The sequence below is a fragment of the Ovis aries genome, chromosome 1, assembly GCF_016772045.2.
Source record: "Ovis aries strain OAR_USU_Benz2616 breed Rambouillet chromosome 1, ARS-UI_Ramb_v3.0, whole genome shotgun sequence".
In the NCBI taxonomy this organism is placed as follows: Eukaryota; Metazoa; Chordata; class Mammalia; order Artiodactyla; family Bovidae; genus Ovis; species Ovis aries.
Window position 1 is genome coordinate 86,886,486 of NC_056054.1, and position 13,608 is coordinate 86,900,093.

General features: G+C 42.3%; 1 protein-coding gene across 3 annotated transcripts; it reads left to right on the top strand.

The window, feature by feature from the left end:
- Positions 1–4,988: 4,988 nt before the first annotated feature.
- Positions 4,989–11,572, top strand: LOC121819932 (endogenous retrovirus group K member 10 Gag polyprotein-like). Of its 3 annotated transcripts, XM_060401366.1 has the most exons (4): positions 4,989–7,153; positions 7,751–7,892; positions 9,244–9,340; positions 9,856–11,572. In XM_060401366.1, the coding sequence occupies exon 1, from the start codon at positions 5,014–5,016 to the stop codon at positions 5,992–5,994; it is 981 nt and encodes a 326-aa protein (XP_060257349.1). In that variant the 5' UTR covers positions 4,989–5,013; the 3' UTR covers positions 5,995–7,153; positions 7,751–7,892; positions 9,244–9,340; positions 9,856–11,572. The 3 variants fall into 3 exon arrangements, with proteins under 3 accessions (XP_060257349.1, XP_060257348.1, XP_060257351.1); XM_060401365.1 differs by lacking the exons at positions 7,751–7,892; positions 9,244–9,340 and having other exon boundaries at positions 9,399–11,572; XM_060401368.1 differs by lacking the exon at positions 9,856–11,572 and having other exon boundaries at positions 4,989–7,892; positions 9,244–9,446.
- Positions 11,573–13,608: the final 2,036 nt, after the last annotated feature.

Below are 13,608 nucleotides of genomic sequence, written 5' to 3' on the forward strand. Positions count from 1 at the left end.
GCTGTGAAAATGCTACACTCAATATGCCAGCAAATTTGGAAAACTCAGGAGTGGTCACAGGACTGGAAAAGGTCAGTTTTCATTCTAATCCCAAAGGAAGGCAATGCCAAAGAATGCTCAAACTGCTGCACAATTGCACTCACCTCACACACTAGCAAAGTAATGCTCAAAATTCTCCAAGCCAGGCTTCAACAATACATGAAGTGTGAACTTCCAGATGTTCAAATTGGTTTTAGAAAAAGCAGAGGAACCAGAGATCAAATTGCCAACATCTGCTGGATCATGGAAAAGCAAGAGTTCCAGAAAAACATCTATTTCTGCTTTATTGACTATACCAAAGCCTTTGACTATGTGGATCACAATAAACTGTGGAAAATTCTGAAAGAGATGGGAATACAGACCACCTGACCTGCCTCTTGAGAAATCTGTATGCAGGTCAGGAAGCAACGATAAGAACTGAACATGGAACTACAGACTGGTTCCAAATAGGAAAAGGAGTATATCAAGGCTGTATATTGTCACCCTGCTTATTTAACTTATATGCAGAGCACATCATGAGAAATGCTGGCTGGAAGAAGCACAAGCTGGAATCAAGATTGCCAGGAGAAATACCAATAACCTCAGATATACAGATAACACCACCCTTAAGGCAGAAAGTGAAGAACTAAAGAGCCTCTTGATGAAAGTGAAAGAGGAGAGTGAAAAAGTTGGCTTAAAGCTCAACATTCAGAAAACAAAGATCATGGCACCTGGTCCCGTCACTTCATGGCAAATAGAAGGAGAAACAGTGGAAACAGTGACAGACTTTATTTTTGGGGGCTCCAAAATCACTGCAGATGGAGATTGCAGTCATGAAATTAAAAATGCTTGCTCCTTGGGAGAAAAGTTATAACGAACCTAGGCAGCATATTAAAAAGCAGAGACATTACTTTACCAACAAAGGTCTGTCTAGTCAAGGCTATGGTTTTTCCAGTAGTCATGTATGGATGTGAGATTTGGACTATAAAGAAAGCTGAGCACTGAAAAACTGATAGTTTTGAACTGTGGTGTTTGAGAAGACTCTTGAGAGTCCCTTGGACTGCAAGGAGATCCAACCAGTCTATCCTAAAGGAGACCATTCCTGAATATTCATTGGAAGGACTAGTGTTGAAGCTGGAGCTCCAATACTTTGGTCACCTAATGCAAAGAGTTGACTCATATGAAAAGACCTTCATGCTGGAAAGATTGAAGGCAAGAGGAGAAGGCAGAGGATGAGATGATTGGATGGCATCACTGATTCAATAGACCTGAGTTTGAGTAAACTCCAGGAGTTGCTGATGGACAGGGAGGCCTGGGGTGCTGCAGTCCATGGGGTTGCAATGAGTCGGACACGACTGAGTGACTGAAGTGAACTGATTGATGTGCAGTCAAGCATGCATCTTGGCAAAACATTACTGCTAGTCACGCAAAATAGATAGCTCAAGTTGCTAATTTAAGTGCTTTTCTATGTATGGGAAGGTAAGAGAATCTGAGGTCATCAAAATTCTTCCTGAGATTAATAAATTAATATTAATACATCTAAGAGGCCTGCTTGTCCCAACACACAGCGTCCTGTTATCATAGTCATTTCTTCTGTCTGGAGTGCAGAGTGCTGTCAGTCAGCAACGGCTGCGGGTTAATCCTTGCAGAACCGGGTGATGAGCAATGCTGTCTAATTGTTTCCACCTGACACAGTCACATCCTTTCTCTGACACTTTCTTTGTATTTAGAAGTTCACTAATCTTATCATTGTGTGCAAAAGCCCATAGGTTAGATACAATGAGTCTTCTGCAGCCCAGCGAGGTTTTTGTGCTCCCCACCCACCGCCTGCCCCCTACCTTCCCCCCCCCCACCCCATTCACTGTTTTGAATCTTTCCAGCACATTCTTTCTGGCTTATTATGATCTCCCTTGGGTGTATCAGTTACCTTGTTCACACCACTCAAAGTATTTATAAGATCTACTAACTTTCACACATTCTGGCCTTGTGAAGTTGCATTTTTGCCGATACAAAAGACATAAAGCATTCTAAGAAACACCCACTATGTTTGGTGTGTGAGGGCCCTTTGCTTACTGCCAAGTTTGTCTAGCATCAGCTCCCACGGTGTTTGGAAACACTCTTGAGTTGTTGTTGCATCTTCCGGTCCTGTGGTTTCAGTTTACAGCCTTTGTGGGCAGGGTGGTATCTTGGGTAGAAGTAGGCCTTGGGGTGGTCTGGAGTAAGCCAAATATATTTCAGTGACTTACTAGCTAAGTGTCCTCGGGTAAGTTAGTTAATTTCTCTGAGACTTAGTTTCCTCATCCACAGAATGGTAGAAGAAATATGTAATTTAAAGAGATGTTTGATGGCTATCCATTTTAAATATAGCAGCGTGTACATGTGCATTCCAAACTTCTTTCAAATGGATAGCATAGGACCTCTATCTAGCACAGGAAGCTCTGCTCAGTGTTACATGGCCGCTGGGATAGGAGGAGAGTTTGGGGGAGAATGGCTACCTGCACGTGTATGGCCGAGTCCCTTTCCTGTTCACGTGAAACTACACAGCGTTGGTAATCGGCTACTATAGCTGTTCAGTCACTAAGTTGTGTCCGACTTGTGGCGATCCCATGAACTGCGTCATGCTAGGCTTCCCTGTCCTTCACTAGCTCCTGAAGTTTGCCCAAACTCACGTCCATTGAGTCAGTGATCCAACCATCTCATGCACTGTCACCCCTTCTCCTCTTGTCCTCAGTCTTTGCCAGCACCAGGGTCTTTTCCAATGAACTGGCTCTTTGCATCAGGTGGCGAAAGTATTGGAGTTTCAGCTTCAGCATTAGTTCTTCCACTGAATATTCGGGATTGATTTCCTTTACGATTGACTGGCTTGATCTTGCTGTCCAAGGGACTCTTAAGAGTCTTCTCCAGTCCTACAATTCGAAAGCATCAATTCTTCAGCGCTCAGCCTTCCTCATGGTCCATCTCTCACGTCCATGCATGACTACTACCAAAACCATAGCTTTGACTATATGCACCCTTGTCAGCAAAGTGATGCTGCTGCTTTTTAACACACTGTCTAGGTTTGTTATAGTTTTTCTTCCAGGGAGAATGCGTCTTTTAATTTTGTGGCTGCAGTCATAGTCTGCACTTATTTTGGATCCTAAGAAAATAAAAGCTGTCACTACTTTCACTTTTTACCCTTTTATTTGCCATGAAGTGATGGGACTGGATGCCATGATCTTAGTTTTTTGAGCGTTGAGTTTTAAGCCAGCTTTTTCACTCTTTTCTTTCACCCTCATCAAGAAACTCTTTAGTTCCTCTTCACTTTCTGCCATTAGAGTGATATCATCTGCATATCTGAGGTTGTTGATTTTTTTCCCCAAAGTCTTTATTCCAGCTTGTGAGTCATCCACCCCAGCATTTTGCATGATGTACTCTACATATAATTTAAATAAGCAGAGTGACAATATACAGCCTTGACATGCTCCTTTTCCAATTTTGAACCAGTCCATTGTTCCACATCCAGTTTTAACTGTTACTTCTCGTCTTGCATATAGGCTTCTTAGGAGACTAGAACTGGACATGGAACAACTGACTGGTTCCAAATAGGAAAAGGAGTCTGTCAAGGCTGTATATTGTCACCCTGCTTATTTAACTTCTATGCAGAGTACATCATGAGAAACGCTGGACGGGAGGAAACACAAGCTGGAATCAAGATTGCCGGGAGAAATACTGCGGGGGACGACCCGTGAAGGGTTAAGTCTTGGGAGCTCCCTGGCAGGTATGCCGGGCCCTAGGACACGTGCCTAAGCTCCCTGTCCCGCCACCCTCAAGAACTTTTATAACCCTTAAGGCTCCAAGATGTTTGGTTTCGGCAACATTTCATAGAAGATAGATTATCTTATTGTGTATATTTCATAGAAGATAGATATTCTGATTGTGTTCTGTATACAATGGTAAGGGTCTGGTGATTGTATCCTGAGATTAAAAAACAACCTTGTGAGTGCCTTAAGTCACGTACTTTACCCTATATATACCGCAGCACAATAAAGCAAGGTATCAGCCATTTTGGTCTGATCCTCTCAACCCCATCTTTTGTCTCTCTCTTATTTTCTTAGCGGGGACGCTCCGTTCTCTCCCTGTGCAGGTGTGACTCTTGCTTGTGCTGGCCGCGGCAGGTGGCGCCCAACGTGGGGCTCGAGCTCGACAGTTCTCCTCGCCACTACTCTTATTAATTGAAAAGAGTGAGTATATGAGTACACAAGTGAATTAAATTGAGGAGGAGTAGTAAGGTATATAGTTGAGAGTATAAATATGGGACAGACACATAGTCGTCAGTTGTTTGTGCATATGTTATCTGTAATGTTAAAACATAGGGGAATTACTGTTTCTAAACCTAAATTAATCAATTTTCTTTCATTCATCGAGGAAGTTTGCCCTTGGTTCCCCAGAGAAGGTACAGTAAATTTAGAGACATGGAAGAAGGTAGGGGAACAAATTCGGACTCATTATACTTTACATGGCCCTGAAAAAATCCCTGTCGAAACTTTATCCTTTTGGACACTAATTCGTGACTGCCTGGACTTTGATAATGATGAATTAAAATGTTTAGGAAATTTATTAAAACAGGAAGAAGATCCTCTCCATGTTCCTGATTCGGAACCCAGATATGCTGTTCCCGAGTGGGTTAAAAGCGACCCTCCGTTTTCTAACTTATTGCATCCTTCAGATAATGATGATTTACTTTCATCCACAGATGAGGCAGAATTAGACGAAGAAGCTGCTAAATACCATCAAGAAGATTGGGGTTTTCTAGCACAAGAAAAAGGGGCGTTAACATCTAAAGATGAATTGGTTGAATGCTTTAAAAACCTCACTATTGCTTTACAGAACGCAGGAATCAAGCTTCCTAGTAACAATGCCAAATCTCCTTCTGCTCCGCCTCTTCCCCCTGCTTATGCTCCTTCTGTTGTGGCTGGTCTCGATCCCCCTCCAGGGCCCCCTCCACCGTCTGAGAACATGTCTCCGCTGCAAAAGGCATTGAGACAGGCACAGCGACTTGGTGAGGTTGTCTCTGATTTTTCTCTTGCTTTTCCTGTCTTTGAAAATAACAACCAGCGTTATTATGAATCACTGCCTTTTAAACAACTGAAAGAGTTAAAGATTGCTTGCTCACAATACGGTCCTACCGCTCCATTCACCATTGCTATGATAGAAAATTTGGGTACTCAAGCTTTACCTCCAAATGATTGGAAGCAGACAGCTAGGGCATGTCTCTCAGGGGGAGATTATTTATTATGGAAATCTGAATTTTTTGAACAATGTGCTCGTATAGCTGATGTTAACCGACAGCAAGGTATACAGACCTCCTATGAAATGTTGATTGGTGAAGGCCCTTACCAAGCTACTGACACTCAACTTAATTTCTTACCTGGTGCATATGCACAAATATCAAATGCGGCTCGGCAGGCATGGAAAAAACTTCCTAGCTCCAGTACTAAGACAGAGGATCTTTCAAAAGTCCGGCAGGGACCTGATGAGCCTTACCAGGACTTCGTGGCACGACTTTTAGATACTATAGGTAAGATAATGTCAGATGAAAAGGCTGGGATGGTATTGGCAAAACAATTGGCTTTTGAAAACGCTAACTCTGCTTGTCAAGCTGCTTTAAGACCTTATCGAAAAAAGGGAGATCTGTCTGATTTTATTCGCATTTGTGCTGACATTGGACCCTCCTACATGCAAGGCATTGCTGTGGCAGCAGCATTACAAGGAAAAAGCATAAAAGAGGTACTTTTCCAGCAGCAAGCCCGGAACAAGAAAGGACTTCAAAAGTCAGGTAATTTGGGTTGCTTTGTTTGTGGTCAGCCTGGCCATCGGGCTGCAGTGTGCCCTCAAAAACAACAAAGCCCTGTTAACACTCCTAATTTGTGCCCACGCTGTAAAAAAAGGAAAGCTTTGGGCGCGGGACTGCCGTTCCAAAACGGATGTTCAAGGTAATCCTTGCCCCCGGTTTCGGGAGAACTGGGTGAGGGCCAGCCCCTGGCCCCGAAACAATGTTATGGGGCAACACTGCAGGTTCCAAAAGGACCATTGCAGACCTCTGTCGAGCCACAAGAGGCAGCGCGGGATTGGACCTCTGTGCCACCTCCTACACAGTATTAACTCCCGAGATGGGGGTCCAAACCCTTGCCACAGGAGTGTTTGGGCCTTTACCTCCAGGGACAGCTGGACTGCTTTTAGGGCGCAGCAGTGCGTCTTTAAAAGGAATACTTATTCATCCTGGTGTGATTGACTCTGATTATACAGGAGAGATAAAAATATTAGCCTCCGCTCCTAACAAAATTATTGTGATCAATGCAGGACAGCGTATAGCTCAACTTCTTTTAGTTCCATTAGTCATACAGGGAAAAACAATTAACCGAGACCGTCAAGATAAAGGTTTCGGGTCCTCTGACGCCTATTGGGTGCAAAATGTTACCGAGGCACGACCAGAACTTGAGCTACGCATTAATGGTAAGCTTTTCCGCGGAGTGCTTGATACAGGGGCCGATATTAGTGTTATTTCTGATAAATATTGGCCTACTACATGGCCAAAACAGATGGCTATTTCCACTCTCCAGGGTATTGGCCAAACTACCAATCCAGAACAGAGTTCATCCCTTCTTACTTGGAAGGATAAAGATGGACATACAGGCCAATTTAAACCTTATATTCTGCCCTATCTTCCAGTTAATCTATGGGGGCGTGATATATTAAGCAAAATGGGTGTTTATTTATATAGTCCTTCACCCACTGTGACAGATTTGATGTTAGATCAGGGCTTACTTCCAAATCAAGGTGTAGGTAAACAACATCAAGGCATCGTTTTGCCCCTTGATTTAAAATCTAATCAAGATCGAAAAGGCTTGGGGTGTTTTCCCTAGGGACCTCTGATTCTCCTGTGACACATGCCGATCCTATTGATTGGAAATCTGAGGAACCGGTATGGGTCGATCAGTGGCCCCTAACACAGGAAAAACTTTCTGCCGCACAACAGCTGGTGCAGGAACAGCTGAGACTTGGGCATATTGAACCCTCTACCTCTGCTTGGAATTCCCCAATTTTTGTTATTAAAAAGAAGTCTGGGAAATGGAGATTGCTACAAGATCTTCGTAAGGTAAATGAAACAATGATGCATATGGGAGCCCTACAACCTGGGTTGCCCACTCCTTCTGCTATACCTGATAAATCCTATATCATTGTTATAGATTTAAAAGATTGTTTTTACACTATTCCTCTTGCACCTCAAGATTGCAAAAGATTTGCTTTCAGTTTACCCTCTGTTAATTTTAAAGAGCCTATGCAACGCTATCAATGGAGAGTTCTCCCGCAAGGAATGACTAATAGCCCTACGCTGTGCCAAAAATTTGTTGCTACAGCAATAGCTCCGGTTCGTCAACGTTTTCCTCAGCTATATTTGGTTCATTATATGGATGATATATTACTAGCTCATGCTGACGAACATCTATTGTATCAAGCTTTTTCGATTCTAAAACAACATTTAAGCCTTAATGGTCTTGTTATTGCTGATGAAAAAATTCAGACTCATTTTCCTTATAATTATTTGGGTTTCTCCTTATATCCTCGTGTTTATAATACCCAATTAGTACAATTACAGACTGACCATTTAAAGACTCTAAATGACTTTCAAAAACTTTTAGGAGACATTAATTGGATACGTCCTTATTTAAAATTACCCACTTATACCTTGCAGCCATTATTTGACATCCTTAAAGGTGACTCTGATCCTGCGTCACCCCGAACACTTTCTTTAGAAGGACGAACTGCTTTACAATCAATAGAAGAAGCTATTAGACAACAACAGATTACTTATTGTGATTACCAACGATCATGGGGTTTGTATATACTTCCTACCCCCCGAGCACCCACAGGGGTTCTCTATCAAGATAAACCTTTGCGATGGATATATTTGTCTGCTACTCCAACTAAACATCTGCTCCCTTACTATGAACTTGTTGCAAAATTGTAGCAAAGGGACGTCACGAGGCCATCCAATATTTTGGTATGGAACCCCCTTCATTTGTGTTCCTTATGCTTTAGAACAACAAGATTGGCTTTTTCAATTTTCAGATAATTGGTCTATAGCTTTGCAAATTACCCGGGACGGATTACTCATCATTACCCTTCTGATAAATTGTTACAATTTGCTAGCTCTCATGCCTTTATTTTTCCAAAAATAGTTCGCCGACAACCTATTCCCGAAGCGACACTTATATTTACAGATGGATCTTCTAATGGAACTGCAGCTTTAATCATTAACCATCAAACCTATTACGCACAAACCAGTTTTTCTTCTGCTCAAGTTGTGGAATTATTTGCAGTCCACCAAGCGTTGCTAACTGTACCTACTTCCTTCAGTTTATTTACAGACAGCTCCTATGTGGTCGGTGCCTTACAGATGATTGAAACTGTTCCAATTATCGGCACCACCTCTCCTGAAGTTCTTAACTTATTTACATTGATTCAACAGGTTCTCCATTGCCGCCAACACCCCTGTTTCTTTGGACATATTCGTGCACACTCCACCCTTCCTGGTGCCCTGGTACAAGGCAATCACACTGCGGACGTTCTTACTAAACAAGTGTTTTTCCAATCAGCTATTGATGCAGCCCGAAAATCCCATGATTTACATCACCAAAATAGTCATTCTTTACGCTTGCAATTTAAAATTTCCCGTGAAGCTGCACGGCAAATTGTTAAATCTTGCTCTACTTGTCCTCAATTCTTTGTTCTCCCTCAATATGGTGTCAACCCTCGAGGTTTACGCCCTAATCACCTCTGGCAAACAGATGTTACTCACATTCCTCAATTTGGGCGTCTTAAATATGTTCATGTCTCTATTGACACTTTTTCCAATTTTCTCATGGCTTCCCTTCACACTGGAGAATCAACACGTCACTGTATTCAACATTTGCTGTTTTGCTTTTCTACTTCAGGAATCCCACAAACCCTTAAAACAGATAATGGACCTGGTTATACTAGCCGTTCTTTTCAACGTTTTTGTCTTTCTTTCCAAATTCATCATAAAACAGGAATTCCTTATAATCCACAGGGACAAGGTATTGTGGAACGAGCCCATCAACGCCTTAAACATCAATTATTAAAACAAAAAAAGGGGAATGAACTGTATAGCCCCTCACCGCATAACGCCTTATGCTCTTTATGTTTTAAATTTTTTAACTTTAGACGCAGAAGGCAATTCAGCAGCCCAGCGTTTTTGGGGAGAACGATCCTCATGCAAAAAACCACTTGTACGATGGAAGGATCCACTTACCAATCTGTGGTATGGGCCAGACCCTGTACTAATATGGGGATGAGGGCATGTTTGTGTTTTTCCACAGGATGCCGAAGCGCCGCGCTGGATTCCGGAAAGGCTGGTACGCGCGGCAGAGGAACTCCCTGACACATCAAATGCAACGCATGACACTGAGTGAGCCCACGAGTGAGCTGCCTACCCAGAGGCAAATTGAGGCGCTGATGCGTTATGCTTGGAATGAGGCTCATGTACAACCTCCAGTGACACCTACTAATATACTGATCATGTTATTATTATTGTTACAGCGGATACAAAACGGGGCAGCTGCGGCTTTTTGGGCATACATTCCTGATCCGCCTATGATTCAATCCTTAGGATGGGATAAAGAAACAGTACCTGTATATGTTAATGATACAAGTCTTTTAGGAGGAAAATCAGATATTCACATTTCTCCTCAGCAAGCCAATATCTCCTTTTATGGTCTTACTACTCAATACCCTATGTGCTTTTCTTATCAATCACAGCATCCTCATTGTATACAGGTGTCAGCTGATATATCCTATCCTCGAGTGACTATTTCAGGCATTGATGAAAAAACCGGAAAGAGATCGTACCGTGACGGAACCGGACCCCTCGACATTCCGTTTTGTGACAAACATTTAAGCATCGGCATAGGAATAGACACTCCTTGGACTTTATGTCGAGCACGAATTGCATCGGTGTATAACATCAACAATGCCAATACCACCCTTTTATGGGACTGGGCACCTGGAGGAACACCTGATTTCCCGAATATCGAGGACAGCATCCACCCATTCTCTCTGTAAACACTGCTCCTATATTTCAAACTGAACTGTGGAAACTTTTGGCTGCTTTTGGTCATGGCAATAGTCTATATTTACAGCCCAATATTAGTGGGAGCAAATATGGTGATGTGGGAGTTACAGGATTTTTATATCCCCGAGCTTGTGTTCCTTACCCATTCATGTTGATACAAGGCCATATGGAAATAACGCTGTCATTGAATATTTATCATTTAAATTGTTCTAATTGCATACTTACTAATTGCATTAGAGGTGTAGCCAAAGGAGAACAAGTTATAATAGTAAAACAACCTGCTTTTGTAATGTTACCTGTTGAAATAACTGAAGAATGGTATGATGAAACTGCTTTAGAATTGTTACAACGCATTAATACGGCTCTTAGCCGTCCTAAAAGAGGTCTGAGCCTGATTATTCTGGGTATAGTGTCTTTAATCACCCTTATAGCAACTGCTGTTACTGCTTCTGTATCTTTAGCACAATCCATTCAAGCTGCTCATACTGTAGATTCCTTGTCATATAATGTTACTAAAGTAATGGGAACTCAAGAAGATATAGATAAAAAAATAGAAGATAGATTATCAGCTTTATATGATGTAGTTAGAGTTTTAGGAGAACAAGTTCAGAGCATTAATTTTCGCATGAAAATTCAATGCCATGCTAATTATAAATGGATTTGTGTTACAAAAAGCCTTACAATACTTCTGACTTTCCGTGGGATAAGGTGAAAAAACATCTGCAAGGAATTTGGTTTAATACTAATGTTTCTTTAGATCTTTTACAATTGCACAATGAAATTCTTGACATCGAAAATTCTCCAAAAGCTACTTTGAATATAGCTGATACCGTCGATAATTTTTTACAAAATTTATTTTCTAACTTTCCTAGCCTTCATTCACTGTGGCGAAGTATAATTGCTATGGGCGCGGTTCTGACTGTTGTGCTTATCATAATTTGTCTAGCTCCTTGCCTTATTCGTAGCATTGTTAAAGAATTTCTACATATGAGAGTTTTAATACATAAAAACATGTTGCAACACCAACATCTTATGGAGCTTTTAAAAAATAAAGAGAGGGGAGCTGCGGGGGACGACCCGTGAAGGGTTAAGTCTTGGGAGCTCCCTGGCAGGTATGCCGGGCCCTAGGACACGTGCCTAAGCTCCCTGTCCCGCCACCCTCAAGAACTTTTATAACCCTTAAGGCTCCAAGATGTTTGGTTTCGGCAACATTTCATAGAAGATAGATTATCTTATTGTGTATATTTCATAGAAGATAGATATTCTGATTGTGTTCTGTATACAATGGTAAGGGTCTGGTGATTGTATCCTGAGATTAAAAAACAACCTTGTGAGTGCCTTAAGTCACGTACTTTACCCTATATATACCGCAGCACAATAAAGCAAGGTATCAGCCATTTTGGTCTGATCCTCTCAACCCCATCTTTTGTCTATCTCTTATTTTCTTAGTGGGGACGCTCCGTTCTCTCCCTGTGCAGGTGTGACTCTTGCTTGTGCTGGCCGCGGCAAAATACAAATAACCTCAGATATGCAGATGACACCACTCTTATGGCAGAAAGTGAAGAGGAGCTAAAAAGCCTCTTGATGAAAGTGAAAGTGGAGAGTGAAAAAGTTGACCTAAAGCTCAACATTCAGAAAACGAAGATCATGGCATCTGGTCCCATCACTTCATGGAAAATAGATGGGGAAACAGTGGAAACATTGGCTGACTTTATTTTTTTGGGCTCCAAAATCACTGCAGATGGTGACTGCAGCCATGAAATTAAAAGACGCTTCCTCCTTGGAAGAAAAGTTATGACCAACTTAGACAGCATATTCAAAAGCAGAGACATTACTTTGCCGACTAAGGTCCATCTAGTCAAGGCTATGGTTTTTCCTGTGGTCATGTATGGATGTGAGAGGTGGACTGTGAAGAAGGCTGAGTGCCGAAGAATTAATGCTTTTGAACTGTGGTGTTGGAGAAGACTCTTGAGAGTCCCTTGGACTGCAAGGAGATCCAACCAGTCCGTTCTGAAGGAGATCGGCCCTGGGATTTCTTTGGAAGGAATGATGCTAAACTGAAACTCCAGTACTTTGGCCACCTCATGTGAAGAGTTGACTCATTGGAAAAGACTCTGATGCTGGGAGGGATTGGGGGCAGGAGGAGAAGGGGACGACAGAGGATGAGATGGCTGGATGGCATCACTGACTCGATGGACATGAGTCTGAGCGAACTCCAGGAGATGGTGATGGACAGGGAGGCCTGGCGTGCTGCAATTCATGGGGTCACAAAGAATTGGACATGACTGAGCGACTGAATTGAGCTGAACTTTTTAGGAGACAGGTAAGGTGGTCTGATACTCCCATCTCTTTGAGAATTTTCCACAGTTTGTTGTGGTCCACGCAGTCAAAGCCTTTAGCATAGTCCCAATGAAGCAGGAATAGATTTTTTTTTGCTGCTGCTAAGTCGCTTCAGTCATGTCCGACTCTGTGCGACCCCATAGAAGCCAGCCCACCAGGCTCCCCCGTCCCTGGGATTCTCCAGGCAAGAACACTAGAGTGGGTTGCCATTTCCTTCTCCAATGCATGAAAGTGAAAAGTGAAAGTGAAGTCGCCCAGTTGTGTCCAACCCTCAGCGACCCCATGGACTGCAGCCTTCTAGGCTCCTCTGTCCATGGGATTTTCCAGGCAAGAGTACTGGAGTGGGGTGCCATTGCCTTCTCCGAGATTTTTTTCTAATTCCCTTAAAAAAAGACGCAATGCCAAAGAAGGTTCAAACTACCACACAGTTGCACTCATCTCACACACTAGCAAAGTAATGCTCAAAATTCTCTAAGCGAAGCTTCAACAGTACATGAACCGTGAACTTCCAGATGTTCAAGATGGATTTAGAAAAGGCAGAGGAATCAGAGATCAAATTGCTAACATACAATGGATCATCGAAAAAGCAAGAGAGTTCCAGAAAAACATCTACTTCTGCTTTATTGACTATGCCAAAGCCTTTGACTGTGTGGATCACAACAAACTGTGAAAAATTCTTCAAGAGATGGGAATACCAGACCATCTTACCTCCCTCCTGAAAATCTGTATGCAGGTCAAAAAGCAACAGTTAGAACCAGATGTGGAACAACAGACTGGATCCAAATCGGGAAAGGAGTGTGTCAAGGTTGTATGTTGTCATCCTGCTTGTTTAACTTATGTGCAGAGTACAACATGCAAAATGCCAGGCTGGATGAAGCACAAGCTGGAATCAAGATTGCTGGGAGAAATATCAATAACTTCATATATGCAGATGACACCACCCTCATGGCAGAAAGCGAAGAAGAACTAAAGAGGCTCTTGATGAAACTGAAAGAGAAGAGTGAAAAAATTGACTTAAAACTCAACATTCAGAAAACAAAGATCACGGCATCTGGTCCCATCACTTCATGATAAATAGATGGAAAAACAGTGAAAACAGTGGCAGACTTTATTTCTCT

Coding starts and splice junctions, on each gene's coding strand:
- LOC121819932 (XM_060401366.1), top strand. CDS start 5,014: ATGTCTCCGCTGCAAAAGGCATTGAGACAGGCACAGCGACTTGGTGAG.